The sequence below is a fragment of the Ambystoma mexicanum genome, chromosome 4p, assembly GCF_040938575.1.
Source record: "Ambystoma mexicanum isolate Mex_15411 chromosome 4p, UKY_AmexF1_1, whole genome shotgun sequence".
Lineage (NCBI taxonomy): Eukaryota > Metazoa > Chordata > Amphibia > Caudata > Ambystomatidae > Ambystoma > Ambystoma mexicanum.
Window position 1 is genome coordinate 413,293,202 of NC_090927.1, and position 16,484 is coordinate 413,309,685.

Sequence of the window (16,484 nt, forward strand, 5' to 3'; positions counted from 1 at the left end):
GCATGCATGCTCAATCTAAGGTCTCTGTAAGGTATCCAGCTGAGAGTTGACAAAATTGAAAGAGTGGCAAAGGATTGTGAATCGAAGTGCTCCTGCAATGGGCCAAGCAAAATCCTGTGCACAATCGAAAGTCTTTGATGTTGATACAGTAAAGACAGTTGATGGCAAAGCATATAAAGTTGGTCCGAGCCCGGCAGATTGAGACTAATTGAAGATGTTGTGTTAAAACGGATCTGAGCCCGGCGAAGGGGGATCCAAGGTGAATAGCAAATCACCTAAGAAAGATTGTGCATGGGAGAATCCTGAAAAGGAAAGGAACTGTATTATTTGTTTGTTGCATCAGGCCCTCTGAAAGAAGAGACTTTAAATGGTAGAGAGACTTTGGCACTGAAGGCCATGATGTTGAAGTTTTGAACTGTACCCTCGTGCTGGAGAAGCCAGAGACTGTGCTAAGCTTGAGTGTGCCGCCGTGTCCCATGCTTAAAACATGGTGAAGGGAAGCCAACGGCTTGAATATATTGACAACTCATTTCTTGAACACTTTTCTTTTGCATAACATTGTTTCCCATGCTATTTGTATTTAGAGCTAAGGATAGGCAATAGGTTTATTAGTATAGGCCCTTTTATTTTGACAAGACACCACTAGGACTGCGTTTTTATTATTTGATGGTCGTAGCTTGCACCCATCTTTAGATTTATGATTAGATGGGCATTTTTCAAACCGATTTGCAGTTCAATAAAACATCTTGAACTGTGGTCACTTGTGTCTGTTTTACTGTTGATATCCTCGGGCGGCTTCTACACCTCCGCAGGGCGTACCTCTAATTTGTAACCCTCCCCGGAAGTCTCAAGGATGGCAACCTTCTCCATATTGCCATGTTCAACTCTCGCTCTGCCATCAAACACTCCTCTGACATTTGCCATCTCCTGGAGGAACTTGATCTCAATGTCCTCGGTCTCACTGAGACTTGGTTCACGGCCAGCTCTGTCACAAGCTTTGACACTCTCCTCCTCGATGGCTAGAAGATCCTCTCCACGCCCAGGTCCAACCGTTCTGGAGGGGGTTCATCTCTTAAACCCAGGACATCCTGTCCTCTCTCTCTTCCTCTCCTCCTCTGTCTACTCACTGTTCTTCCTCTGGCCCTTCTTCGGCCACCTCTCCTCCATCTTTCTCTGCCTTTCCCTTGTTCTCCCATGAAGAGGTTTCTAGACAAGTCCGATCTATGAAAGTCTCATCAAAACAGGTTCAACCCTGTACCTCCAAAACCACCAAGAACCACATGGATACCCTGGCTCCTGCTCTGACTGATTTCTGCCACCATTCCTTCGCCACTGCAGTCTTCCCCTCCCCCTGAAGCACTCCCTTGTGCACCCACTTCTTAAGAAACCCTCTGCCAACCCCTCCTACCCAGCTAACTATCGTCCCATCTACATCACTCCTTTCCTGGGCAAACTCCTGGAAAAGCTGGCCATCTTCTAGCTTAATCTTCACTCGGAATCTGTTGGCTGTCCCCATGATCATGAGTCTGGCCTCAAAGCTGCCAGAAGCATGGAAACTGTTCTTCTGAACATCCGTGAAGACTTGCTCTCCAATCTTGATTCCAACACACACAGTGTCCTCATCTTACTTGATCTTTCTTCTGCCTTCGACACGGTCAACCATACCATCCTGCTCAAGCGTCTCTGTGATAACCTAGATATCACCGATCAGGCCCTGGCCTGGCTGACCTCCTTCCTCTCAGATCGACCCTCCCAGGTCCAACTCGGGTCCTTCCTCTCCTCCATCTCTCTCTCTACCTGTGGTGTTCCCCAGTGGTCTAACCTCTCCCTGGCTGTTCAACCAATACCTGGCGCGTCTTGCCCGCCGCATAGCCACTCTGTGCCCCACCTTTCAATGCTATGCGGATGACATTCAGGTCATTTTCGGGCTCCCCTCATCCACCTCTTCTCCTTCTCTCATCACTGACTGTCCGCTATCCAGGAGTGGTGTGCCGCCAATGATCTCTGCCTCAACGCCAGCAAGACCGAGATTCTCCTTATCAGCACTCCTGCTCCCTCCTTCCCTGTCTCTCTCTGGCTGGCCGCTCTTGGCCCTCTTCCTGCTCCCACCTGTGAGGCCAAAAACCTCAGGGTCATCTTCGACTCCACACTTTCCTTCTCTCCTCACATCTCTGATGTCTCTAAGAAGTCACACTACCAGATGCACCTCCTTAGAGGTATTCTTCCTTTCCTCTCCTTCCCCAGAAGCTCACTGTCTCCAGAACTCTGGTTCTCTCTAGGCTGGACTACTGCACCAGCCTCTTTCTAAATCTGCCTGCCTCTACTCTCTGCTCTTTGCAACTCATCCAAAACAGGACTGTGAGACTTGTCCTTGTCCTTGGCCTCAAGCCCAGGAACCGCATCTCTCCAAGACTGAAATCTCTGCGCTGGCTCCCAGTGGCAGCGAGGATTAAGTTCAAAACCCTCTGCATTGTCCACAAGGCCTTCTGGGGCCTGGGACCACTATACCTTGAACTCTCTCTCCCTAAATATCTTCCTTCTCGAGCTTTTTGCTCATCCGCCTCCAACTCCTTCAGGGTTAGTCGCTTCTCCAAGCAGCGAGTTGGTGGTAGATCTCTTTCCTCTGCTGGGGCCTCCCTCTGGAACAGCCTCCCTGCCTCTCTGAAACTTGAGAACCATCCCCGGTTCCGCAAGCACCTCAAGACCTTCCTCTTTGCTTCTGCTTTCTCTCCCCCTCTCTTTTGATGATCTCTTGGCCGAATCTGAAACTGAACTGGTTTACCTGGCTACCCTCTGATCTCGGGCCTATGCCCCCCCGCTGCCATGTGCTCACCTGCACTGCCAACCTGGCAACTCTTGCACTTGGGGACTGTTTCTGTATCCCTACAGCCCCTACTAGCACTTGACACCTGATGCCTGCACTTACTCGTGGACTTGCCACCAGCTGGCTGCACTTCTTATCCTATTTATTATCCTCATTAATTCACTGTTCATCCCATGTTCTGCACTGCCCCCCTTGCACTTTTTCTCTCGCCCCCTGCACTGCACTTGTGCAATCTCAATTTCACCTTGTCTAGTAGGATCGCTGTTTGTCTTCCCTCTGTTTCCCCTCCCTTGCCTCGTCGTGCCTTGAAACACTTGTGTATAGGCACGTTATAAATGCCATATCATATCATATCATGCTTTCCTAACACTAGTTAGCAAGAACCCCAAAAATGTAATTCTACGCAAACCATATAAACTGTTGTTCATCTTGTGTTTGATGTTTGCTGTGGATGTAAATATGTTAGTTTATTCTTTGTGCTTTTAAAATGAAGTGGTGTAATGAGGTGTATATGAATAAAATCAGTTTAGGCATATTATCTCCAAGTGAAGTCCGTTTTTTATAAATTCTTGCTCTATAAACATATTGATTGTTTTCCTTTATTAGGTCTTGATTACAAAAAACTAACAGATGAAAATGTGAGCCCTCTTGTGGCCCTTCAGCCTGTCTTAACAAGTCAGAACGTGCTCTCTATTTCAAAGCTTGCACCAAAAATACCAGAGAAGGATGGGACTATGCTTACTTCCAGCTCTGTGCATGCCACCTGGCTACAAAAACTCTTCTGGGATGGAGATCCCCAGTTGCTGAAAAAAACACCTCAGTCAGGAACAGACTGGTCCCATGCATATGATATCTGTGCAAAGTACTTCGATCGGCTGCTTCCAGGGGACATTCTTGCATTTATTGATGAGATTACATTTTCCTCAAAGGCTGTCAACAAGGTAATGCAATGAATACATTGAAACAAAATAGTGGCCTATGATCATTTTCAATTATGCAGACTGATAAACATAAGACAATTGGTAGTTACAGATCTCCTTTCTACTGTTACTATTGCAAGTGATCATTGTGGGTATATATACACATGCCTTGAACTTTACTGTCACTGCTTTTAGTTGTGTATGGAATTTAAATTTTAAATGGCTGATCATTGTAACATGTAAACATCTTGAACATCTTTACTAAACCACTCAATAGCACTTTTTCTTCACAAATGACTTAAGTGAGCATGTATTTCTATTAATCTATAATACCCTACAAAAGGTGGGATTGTTTGGCCACAGGGCAAGTGCATATATATTTATGGGGCTTACAAATCTCTTTAGATTAACATACTGTGCATATGCCACCTTCTATTGGATTTCTTTCTTCCACAGGCATCTGTCTTCAGAAATGTTTTCAACCACCAGGAGGCGGGGAGGAGTTCTTTTTGTGCTGTTGGGCAACTATGATATTGGATGTGACATAAGGGGCAGTATATATAGAGACAGCTTCGTCACATGACCTCAGATGCCCCATTTGTCTGAGCCCTCAGCAGCTGACAGGCCTCAAAACAGCAAAAGGTGTATGAGCTAACTGCCTAGAGGGGCTGGTTTGAGGGCAATGAGGAATGTGTGATAGGAAGGACTAATCCATCAGAATAAAACATTACCAAGAGGTAAGTAAATTGTACTTTTTATGTATACTTCCCCGCCACAGATTGCTCATCTAAATAGACTCCCATAATAGTATAGAAACCTGGCGGAGGGAGGAGCGGGTAAAGCCAAAAACTGCCATCGAAAATTATGGAGGGCTGCCCAGCCAAAGCAAGCATCCTGACCTGGCAAGTAATCCAGGCAATAATGTCTGGCGAACGAGTGCAAGTAGAACAACGTAGTTGCTTGACAAACATCCAATACAGGGACACTACTCTGCCGAGCAAATGTAGCTGCCCGGCATCTGGCTGAATAAGCTCTGAGACCCTGAGGCATGTCTTTCTAACAGATGCCTTCTTCCCACCGATGCCTCAACTAAACTATTTTGTCTCTGGTGACAACTGTCTTTGGAACTTTGTTTTCGTCACCAGGGGGCACAACACAGCTGTGCATTTGTTATGTGCCTTGGTATGCCCCATAGCAGTCAGGATATTTTGACCAGTATGTATGAAGCTGCTGCACCCCAGGACCACTTTTCTTTTTTTCCTCACCATCAGTGCACTCTGGAACACCTTTTAGCTTAAGCTAACCTAATTTTTAAAAATGTAGATGTGAAACGCTGTACAATAACAGATAACATTATATTTAACATACCCCCCGCCCTTCACCGACACATAACATCATATCTTTTATTCAATTAATTGCTCTTCTCCTGCGGATTCCTCATCTGAGAGAAATTCCTTCCAGCTCTGCTGCTTCAGAAGAAATTCGACTGAGGGCATAGTAGACCTCGACTCGGCCGTCGATCGTTGATCCATCTTGCTTGGCACTTGATCGTCGGTTCCAGACATGATGTCAGGAGTCTTATATAAACTCTGTCACTACGACCCAAACCTCAGTTCCTTTTTTCCTGCACGATAACACGCTGCTTTGGAATACAGCAAGTCTTCGACTCATTCAACATTTTCGTCAGAAAACCTCTTTTTTTCGGGCTTCAAACAGTGTACCGACTGGCACTAAGATGTCCCTCACCTACCCACACAAGTTGTGTCTCTGGTGCTTCAACACGGATCAAGGGACGGAAGAGTGCTCATCATGTGCCAAGATTCAGCCGAAATCTCTATGCGATCGAGCGTCTAAACTTCCGCCAGCAAAATCTCCGCCAAGGTTGATGGTTCGGTCATTGGAGGCCAAATCTGAGGGGCATACCCCCAAAAAAGAACATCGGCGGAAGAAGAAGCTGTCTCACTCGAGGAACCATTCTTACTTGTCCTCATCCCGAAAAAAGAAGAGGTGTCATCGACATCCTCAGCGGACCCTTCTACCCGCCAAGAGTGGGAGGAATTTAAAACCTCCATGTTGGAAATGTTTAAGAAGCATGCAGCAGAAGGTGTAGTTAATCCCCCCTCACAGCAGACTTCAAAGGTGTCAGCAGTGCTCAGTACTGCCGACCCCTCACATGCCCAGCTGCCGACGCCATCGGCATCGATGAAACATTCGAAGGAAGTTCCTTGGGTATCGATGTCGGGTCTCTCCCGTGCTGCCACAGCTGTCGAGGCTTCTACATCTCAGGTCTGGTCGACGTCGACAGCAACCTTATCGATGCCGAGTGACAAATCTTCAGCGCCAACAGTTGCTGACAAATCTTGCACACCTTTGTCCCGGTCCAACATTTTTAGCACCATGCCATGTATTTTCGGCGCTGATGACACGGGAGATCAGGGGGCGGCTGTTGACCCAGCCTATGTGGGCACCGGTGGTGTTGATTTTTTCAAAGACCATGACCAGTTGTTGCAACTTGCTAAGGGCCTCCATAAGACTAGTGGTCTGGATACTTCACTAGACCTAGACTTCCAACAAAGCCAGCCCTACACCCATCATTACACCAAGCTCGGGGCTCTAGTAGAACGGGTCGTTGACACCATAGGATTGTGCTCATCAGAAAAGCCAGTGCAGGGGTACGCCCCTCACGGATATTTTGGACGAACGTCCAGTAACTAAGCGCAATTTGCCTCGAAAGCCCGCAATTGCTGAACCTCTGACCACTCTGTGGAAGCATCCTTGTACAATTCCCCCGGTTAGTTCCACTATACCCGGAAAATAGAGGCCGGCTAGCGGAGCCCTTCATTCCTCTCCTCACACCCTTCCCTGGAAGAGCTCGTCATGCAGGCTGCTACTGTCTCCTCCAGACCAGCTTCTTCCACTTCCGCTCTGCCGCCCAACAGGGAAGCGAAGAAGGTTGTCGTCCTTGCCGAAAAGGCATTTACTTCGGGCAGTATGGCCCTTAAAGCCACCAATGTGGCAAGTGGCTTTGCAAAATATTTGTTTGGTCTGTGGACAGCAGTAGAGAATGCTGCACAGTATGTCCCTGAGGGTGAAATGCATAAGGGCTTCCTATAGCTTGTGGAGGATGGGAAGGAGTTGGCATCGCCCACTGTCTGGGTCGATCTATGCCATCAGCAGTAACGCTTAAGTAGATAGTCATACCCAAAAACCTCTGTCTTTTCGCCTAATGTCCATGCAAAATTGTTGGACATGCCCTTCGAGGACGATTTCGTTTTCGAACAAGAGGCTGACGATTCCTTAGAAAAATTCAAGGAATCCAGAATCAATGCTAGATCTATAGGCCTAGATGCGCAGCCGGTCAGTGTCACCAATGGGATCTGGGGTGAGTAGGGCGCTTCTTTGCCCAGAAAGCGGCAGGCCCTTTGCCACATCATCATGTCTAGCCTCAGCAACAGTGGAGGTCTTAGTCTTGTGATATCGTGGTCCACACCATCTCCTTCAGAAAGAATGGGGTGCATGCCGGTTTTAGTAACTCAGAGTCTTGGGTCTGTTCGTCTGACTGCCAGTACATGGCAAACTGTACTTGGCACACCACAAAATATCCCTCAAAATCTGGCACTTTTATCCTGCCCTGTTTGTATGGTCTCTGTAATTTCTCTAGCGACATTCTACATGTAGAGTTGTGCCATAGGAAGCTCCGGCAGGTGGCATTCAGTGTCCTTAAAAAAGGCTTTGGGAATATTATATGGAATGTTCGTGAAGTAATGCAGCAGCCTCGGAAGCACCACAATTTTCAGCAGAACGGCCCTAACCATTCATGATAGCGGCAGGTTGGCCCACAATTTCTTAGAATTCTCCGTTTTATTTACCCCCTTTAACGTGTTCTGTGCATGTTCTACTTTAGGGTTGTGGAAGATGTCTACCCGCAGGTGACTGAATGTGTCAGTTTCCCATTTAATCGGTAACTCTGGTAACGCCCTCTGTGTTCTACCTATGTACCCTGCGAGGGGGAACAAACATGACTTCTGTGCATTTATTATAATCCCAGAAAGGTCTGCATAGCGCTCATACACATCTAATATGAATTGTAGATTCATCTCTGGTTGTCGAGGTAAAGAAGCATATAATTCGCGTATAGGGAGTCCAGATGTGTGCTGCCCCGTATACTGATGCCTGCCTCATGGTATTCTCTCCGTAAATATACAGCTAACGGTTCTAAGGCCAGTATAAATAACATTGGGGACCTGGGACAGCCCTGTCTTGTTCCTTTGTTCAACCTCCATTGTTCAGATATCGTGGTGCCTGTCTTAACTCTCGCTATTGGAATACTGTACAATAGATTAACCCATTTAATATATGTAGTGCCCATGCTGAAACCTTTTAACACCGCTAGTAGCCATGGTCACCTGACCGAGTCAAATGCCTTGACTGCATCCAGCGAGGTTACTGCTATAAACTAGGGGCTATCTTGGGTATGATCGATGACATGGTGCCTTAGATTACATGTGATATTCCTATTTGGAACATAACCTGACTGATCTGGGTGTATGAGCTTGTGAATTACCGGTTTCAACCTGTTAGCCATCAGAGGCGTCACTATTTTCCCGTCTTTATTAAGTAGCGAGAGGGGTCTGTAGGAGCCGCATTCGGTATCAGGTTTGTGAGGCTTCAGTAATGGGGCTGTAATTACTCCCTCGATGCCAGCAGTAAGGTGCCTATTTTGAATGATTCATTCAACATAGCCAACACTGGGGGAGTAATCTCTGCCAGGAATTCTTTATAGAACTTACTTGGTAGCCTGTCCGCACCTGGAGCTTTACCTGACTGAAACCCTCTTCTAGTGTGTTCTAACCCCTCTTTGGTTATGGGGGCTTCTAGCTTATCTACCGCTCCTGCATCTAGCTTTGGAAGATCTATCAGCGCTAAAGCTTCTTCTATCTCTGACTCATGGTTTTCAGACATCTCCTCGTATAACTTCTTATAAAAATCATGAAAACATTTCTTGATATCCTGTTGTCTCACAGGTCATCCCATTACTCGCTGTAATTGCCCGGATCATGTTTCGCTCTGTTTCACTTTTGTACAACCAGACTAGCAAGCGTCCCGGTTTTTCAGCCTTCAGCATGCTGTAGTTCCACATACATCCTATAGCTTAATTTACCTAATCTATCCCAGTGTCTCAAGTACTCGTGCCGCTGGGCAATAGCCTCTTGAGCGCTTTCGTTGGATAGATGACCCTGTCTGTTTGTGGTTTCTAATTTTATTTCTGCTTTATGTAAGTCACCATCAATTGCGGCCTTGACCCTGTTCGCCTTGGCGATTGCAGTCCCTCTGATCACCGCCTTCAAGGCTTCCCATAACGTGCGCGCTGACCCCACACTTCCTGTATTATACTTGAAGTAATCGTGCACTCCTTCTCTTAACTGTTCTTGGAATGCTTTGTCCCTCAGAGACTCACTCCTAAGTCTCCATGTCGGGATGTGTACTCTCGGGGGTCAGACTCGCCAAGTGACCAGCAGTGGGGCATGATCTGACAGTACCCATGCTTTATATTCCGTCCTTTCAAATTCATCCAGAGTGTCCTCTCCTGTAAAAATACAATCCAATCTCATGTACAGGGCTTGGGGAGCGGTGTAATGTGAATATCTATGGGCGTGTGGGTGTAGAGTCTGCCATATATCTGAGAGTTTAAATGCTTGCAACAATGTGCCAAGGGCTTTGGCGGGGGGCAGGATGCATACATTTGTCATTCGATCTGTCTAGTGTAGGGTTGAGTGTGCAGTTAAAGTCCCCTCCCCATATAGCGTGCAGAAATAAGCTGCTGTCTCTTGGTTTGGTGCGTATGTATTGATAACACAGAATTCTCTGTGCTCAATCTGACCTTGCAATACGAACATCCTTTCCTCTTTATCCTGGAAAGTCTCAAGCACTCTCAAAGGCACTGACGGTTCCACCCATATTATTACACACCTAGCATAAGCAGACTATGACAAGCCCAGCGTCGTGCCCCTCCATTTTTTTGCAAGAGCAATCTGTTTTTCTTTTGTGAGGTGCATTTCTTGCAAGAATGTGATGTACATTTTCTGGCGCCTTAGGTAAGTCATAACTCTGTTACCTTTATTGTAACTGCTGAGGCCCCTGACATTCCAGGATATTATTCTAATTTCCCCATCACACTTAAAAATTCTAACATGTACCATTAGTCCAATGTTCAAATTCATCATATACAGTATGGACACATAGGTTAACACTCCCCTAACTATCCCAACTCCCCTGCCCACCCCACCCCAAACAATTACCCAGCTCAATCCCTTGTGCTCAGGCCTCCCCACTTCTCGCCTCCACCCCAGGATCATGTCCTGGTGCATAGGGCGCAGTAGGCGGATATGTAACCGCTAGTATCTGAGCAAACCAATACAAGTTTAGGCGTAGGACACTCCTATGTAGTGCGATCTTAAATAGTCACCCCGTTGTTGGCTCCTGACTTTAGCAGCTTTTATTTTCCTAAGGTTTATGATTACGGACCTCAGCAGCCTTGCACTTGTCATGGTCTTCTGTGTGTGATTACTCCTGACTACTTGGACTGGCCTCTGCTCCAGTTGGCAAATTCTGCGTGTCCACCCATTTGCTTGCATCTTCAGGATTATCAAAGAAGATGGGGCGGCCTTCGTGAATAACCTTCAGGTTAGCTGGATACAATAACATGTACTTCAGATTTGCTGCTCGTAGTCTCCTCTTGACCGATATATAGTTCATCCGTTGCTTCTGTACCTGCAGGATGTAATCCAGATACGCAGTTATCGTGGCAGACGCTCGTTGGATCGTACCTCCTTTGCTGAAGTGTTAGAGGATCTTTTCCCTGTCTCGGTAGTTCTGAATCTGGGCTATTATTGGTCTCGGAGGGGCTCCAGGCGGTGGCTTCCTCATCAACGACCTATGGGCCCTTTTGACCGTGAAGCCTTAAGTTATGGCGCCTGGACCACTTTCTTGCTGTAGTTGGGTCTCTATGTACTCCGTCGGGTTTGCTTCTTCCTCTCCTTCCGGGAGCCCAATGATTCTTACATTATTGCATCTAGCACTGCCCTCTGCCTCCTCAGCTCTGTCCTCTAGATTACACACTTGTTGTTGCAGTACACTGACTTTTTCCGAAGTGTCTCTTTATGGCCACTTGTGTTCTCGGCTACTGACTTTTCCAGCGTCCCTATGCGTTCAGAGAGTGACCTCACATCTTGTCCTAGCAAGTTCACATCTATGCTGATGGTGTCTATTTTGCCCTCAAGAGACTCCTTCAGAAATGCTATGGCCGCCAGGATCTGTTGATCTTCTTCCACCAGCGTCTGCTCTCTTTGAGGTGTTGAGGTTGCTTGGGAAGAGCGCTCTGCTGGGAGCGCAATTTTGGTGCATGCCGCCAAGGTGAGCTGTCTCCCTTTGCTCTTTTGGGTTTTGGACACCATGGTTTATGGCCGTCTGGTGCCTCCGAACCTGTGCTGGTGATCGTGCTATCCAGGCGCAGTGATTTCACAGCTTGCCGGTCTGTCGTTACAGGGGGGTTTTGCCTCTCTCCCACCGCTTGCTCCCTGGAGTACTTTGGTGTATCCTTTAGGTACCACTTGCGGCATCTCAAACAGTATTGGCAATGTCCAAATATTAGTCTTGGTCAGTTTTGGGCCATCTGCTCCACTTCAAAGTTGTCTAGCAATGTCTGCACCTTGCTATGGACTGTATGACCTTGTATCGTTGGATCCATGGTGCCAGTACGCATTACAACTTCCTCCAACTCGGCAGGCCCCAAGGTACGCTAGGGGTCCACAGCTATTGACCCCTAGCATTTGACTCGTATTGTCACCTGGATGGGTCGTCAGTTTCGTTGTATCCCACACCTTTATGCATCCTGGGTAGGGGAGTCTGTCTGTCTTCCGTTTTTGCCTGCTAAATTATTGTACACTGCGACACCAGTGCAGTGTCAGGATCCATCACGTGGTCCTCAATAGTCTGACCCTGGCATGTGCCATGACATTGCACAGTTATATATGGGCTGCGTTCACTTGCTGTACCCAGCTGAACGGCTCTTTGAAAGGAGAAGCCAATCCGGGCAAAGGTGAACCGTCTTGCAACACGACCCAAAGAACAATACTTCCTTAGATCCCTTTTAGCAGACTTGGGTCAATTTCTAGTGATAAAGTCAGGTGGGTGCTGTCAGCCTTGCTCTCAATTCCAGTACTCAACACCGGCCCCCCAATCCGTCAGGTCATGCAGTTCAACATAGGCATCTTGTATGAGGACCCCCGGCCTCTGTCTTTTCTTACAAGAGGCACTGTAAATAGGCCCATTTTTTAGCAATACATCCGCAGCAAGAATGGTTTATGCCTTTATATAGCCTTTGTGACTAGAGGCACAGCTTCCTTTGCGGTCTGCCCAATCATGCACTGCTCTCTCCGGGCCTGCTTCCACTGCGGTCTGCCTTTTCTTGGCTAACCAGGGCCAGTTCTCCCTCTGGTCCGCCCACTCATAGCGGCCGGGGAAATATTTGTTACAGTTCGCACCCACTGCATTAATGTCTGTGTCCTTACACTCACCACCGACGCAGGTGTTCGTCTCAACGGGGAGATTGGGTGCTATTCTAGGGTCACGCTTATGTTCACGCTCTGATTATAGACACCCAGTACTCGGGCCTCGTCCTTCTTACCTGGAACATAGGCGGCAGTCAAATACCAGGTGCCCAAGCCGTGGACCGCTCCACTTTTCCACACCGGAGTGGCACAGCAATCAAGCATAGCACACAATTCTTTTGTCCATCAGATGCACAGCGTTCGAGGCACCGTTAGCAGTACATATCACACCGGCCGATCCTGGTCCTACTTGTAGCACAGCAGCACCTCCAACGCCAACAGCCTGCCTTGTGTCCCACTGGCCTCCTGTGGTCAATCCCCACTCGGCTTGCTATGGCACGGCGCTCCTCGCTTCCTTGTCGTTACAATCTGGGCTATTAATTGATTGTCCCTCAATCTGCTGGCTGTTCGTACGCTGCTTCGTGTCTTCTTGTATGTTTATTTCTTTGCCCTCAGCATCTGGCCTGTGCTTCAGCTGCAGCGTCCTCTCTGACGACCCTGCAAGTGAGCCTTTCTTTGCTCCCCGTGAGAGTCTTGGTGAGGGTTAACTTGCAAACATGCTTGTTCGCAGAGCTTATTGTTCTTGGAGTTTTCAATGGTGGCGCAATGCATCCAGCCACTGTTCACGCGGCTCCTCAATTCGGAGCCACTATCCCAACGCCTGCTCCAACATGTCACAACTGCACCTCCTGTCTCCGGCACCAACGATTGCCCAACCCCTCATACGGCTCACGATGCGGTAAACAGCATTCAGGCACGTTGATATTAAACGGCCTCCGGGGCTTCTCCTCTCATTGCCGGGCCTGCTGCTTTTTGCACCGTGCTGTTATCCTCCCTCATATAACCACCACCATGGTCAGGATCAGGTAGCAGTTGCTGTCCCCTAGTCAAATGGGAGGAGGTCACTGCCGGGAAATCAGTGATGACTCCATTGTATCCATCACAAAGCGTAGTCCTCACTCTCGCTCCATGGATATCTCTGAGGACTCACCACCTACACAGATTTCAATTACCAGTAGATCCCCTACTCTTGAGGAATGGGAACGTTTCAGGTAGTAGATTTCACACATCTTTGCCACGTCCCTGGCACCAGGGGCTTCTGCACTGGTGGTGCGGTCAGGCCCAACTGCACTTTGTGAAGCCAGGAGAGGTTCCCTCTGTGGACTGCAACCACACCCCTGCTGGCTTGGTTCCTGCTCCACTGGTGCTCTCTACTCCGTCATGATACCAAGCAATGCTTAACCTTCAGGAGTTGATGCCCCAGCACCGTCTGCTCTTACCTCAGTACCATCGGCACTGGGGTTCCTTTGAGTACGTTCCTCTATCGAAAGGACGCTGTATGTGAAAGATGTCTGAAATCTTTGATAAGGAAGGGAATGCTTTGTCCTTTGGTTTCTGGCTTGTGTTCTCGGAGCATTTGCGTGAGGAGTTCTTCGCTTAAGAGAAGGGCCTGGTGAACCTGCCCTTAGACCTTTAATGTTCCAGCAGCTTGGGCAACTTCCTGGAGCTAGATGCCCTTCCCATGCCAGGACCGGGTAGGCCTCACACTTACTTCAAAAAGATAATTAAGATGGTAGAGATGCTAGGATTGTCTGCCCTGACTAGTCCTAAGATCCAGTACTACATGACGGGTACCTTAGGGCATGGTCCTCCAAGGGAGGACCTGTTATCTTTCAACCTGATGGTTGCTGCCTGGGAGAAATCGATCTCCACAACTGCAGTGGCTTGGGACCTTGCAAAAAAGCATTGTCTGATTGCCTCAGATCAGGTTTTCATCACCACACATCAGTCACCAGAGAGCTTTATATTGCAGGCAATTACAATGGGCTTGAAGTCCACGTCCTTCCCTTATTTGCCCCCGACAGGGAAAGCAAGAAGCTGGACACCATGGGTTGCAAGGTCTTTGTGTTAAGTTGTCTGGCCAAGCGGTCTGTTAAAGCTACTGGGGCTCTGCCCAAGTATACTTTTTGTCTGTGGAGTGTCGTCTCAGAACTGCCTGAAATGTGAACATTCTGAACGGTGAAATGAAGGACCGTTTCAACACCCTTGTGGCTGCTATGATGCTTCCCGCCAGATATTGCAGTCAGGCCTTGGCACAGCAGATTCTGTGGTTCATGGCATGGGCACAGATCCAGTCCTAAGGAGACACCTCTGGATGAGGTGAGGACATTTGAATTCGCCCCTGATGCCCAGTCTATGCTACAGCACATTCTCTTTGATGGTGAACATATTATTGGAGCAAAGGCTGACAAAGGCGGAGATCTAGCCTTTCACAACTACCCCTCTTTTGATCACTCTGGCAGAAGCCAGACACCCTGGGACAAGCAACAGTAGTGTTGCTCTACCTGCCAGGGTAGAGTTTGTAGAATGCAGAGGAGGGGTTTTGCCACCTCAGCTGTCCCCACAGTTGCCCCCACAGCTGCCCCAGGTACAAAGCCACTGTGAACTGGATTTTATCCATCTGGCAGCGGTGAGCAGATGGCTGGCCCTTTTCATCCATGAGAGGCAACTCACCACTCGGAACTCTTGGGCCCTACAGGTAATGTGTTCCCCTGTGGGGGGAAGGATCAGTGAGCATCTCCACCACTGGCTGAACGTTACGTCAGACAGATGGGCGTTTCAGGTCTTGCAGAATGGCCACACTGTTGAGTTCATGGACTATCAGCCAACATCACCTCCACAATTAACAAGGGTGCATCGATTGTCACAACTCAAGCTGAACATAGACAAACATCTTTAGAAAGCGTTCATAGACATGGTACCGATAAGCCAATGGGGGAAAGGATTTTATTCTCGTTTCTTCCTGGTCAAGAAGAGAAACGGACAGTGGTGCCCAATATTAGACCTAAGGGCTTTGAGCAAGTTTGTGAGAGGAATACAATTCAAAATGGCCTCACTCCAACAGGTCTTTCCCTTGGCTGAAGAAAGAAGACTTCCTGGCTAAGCTCGATCTGGAAGATGCGTACTTCCATATCCTCATACACCCAGTTCACAGGCGCCCACTCAGGTTCGAGTGGTAGACCTGCACTTCCAGTTCTGCCTGCTCCAATTCGGATAAAAGTCAGCCCCAAGGGTTTTTATAAAATGTCTCGCTTCAGTGGTGACACATCTCAGGCAGACCGGAATAGAGGGATTTCCGTACCCCGATGACTGGCTGAAAAGACAGACTATGAAACAGGCAGCCTGGGCCGTCAAGCTAACGGAGACGACTCTAAAAAGGAGCAGAACTAGACACTTGCATTCCCAGGGTGCGGCCTACCAAGGAGTGAATAGCGGCAATGTTGCAGCCAGTCAGCTGGTTTCTCAGGGAGAATTTCCTCCATGGTATGTCGATTCAAATCCCTCCTGGGCATGATGTCCTCCTGTATATTCCTCATCCTCAACTGCAGATGGAGAATTATACTCATCCAGGAGGCACTGAAGCAGCAATGGGACCAGATAACGGGCTCATGGGAGGATGGCATTTGCCTCTCACCCCAGTTTCACATGGCTCTACAATGGTGGAACGAGGAACACCATCTCAGGTAAGGCATGTCTTTTCAGGTGGCAGTCTCCACATTGATTCTCAGGACAGACACTTCCCTGTGCTTGTGAAGAGCACACCTAGCAGGGCTACAGACAAAGGGCATGTGGTCAGATAAAAAAAAAAGCTCATCCATGTACTAGAGCTCAGAGCCATCCGGTGGGTGCTGAAATCCTTTCTGCCAGTCCTATCAGGACATGTGGTCACGATCCAGACAGACAATACGACCTCCATGCACTACACCAACAAACACGGAGGTACAAGGTCGGCAATGCTCTCTGCAGTGGATCAGGAGCTCTGGAGGTGGGTTCTCCAACACAAGGTTCACGTCACTGCAGAGCACCTCCCGAACTAAGCATGGACTTTAATGGATTGCTTTTCTCCTGCAGATTCCTCATCATGATAACCATCATCCAGCTCTGCTATTCGGAAACTTTTCGAAAGGGGGTGTAGTTGACTTGGACTCGACTGTCGATCGTCGATCCGTCTTGTCTGGCTCTTGATCGCCGGCTCTGGAAGTCACGTCATAGATATGGCATGCTTCAGTTGCTTTTTTCCGTGTGCTTGCATGCTGCATCGGGAACATTACTCGAGTTTACTTGACGTTT

General features: G+C 48.2%; 1 protein-coding gene across 3 annotated transcripts in view; it reads left to right on the plus strand.

Annotated features, from left to right (window-relative positions):
- Positions 1-16,484, plus strand: part of NBAS (NBAS subunit of NRZ tethering complex) — a 3,456,930-nt gene that overhangs the window by 2,321,872 nt on the left and 1,118,574 nt on the right. For all 3 annotated transcript variants that reach the window (XM_069605942.1, XM_069605943.1, XM_069605944.1), the window contains one exon: positions 3,431-3,765. In XM_069605942.1, the coding sequence (XP_069462043.1) occupies positions 3,431-3,765 (335 nt within the window). The remainder of the gene's footprint in view (positions 1-3,430; positions 3,766-16,484) is intronic.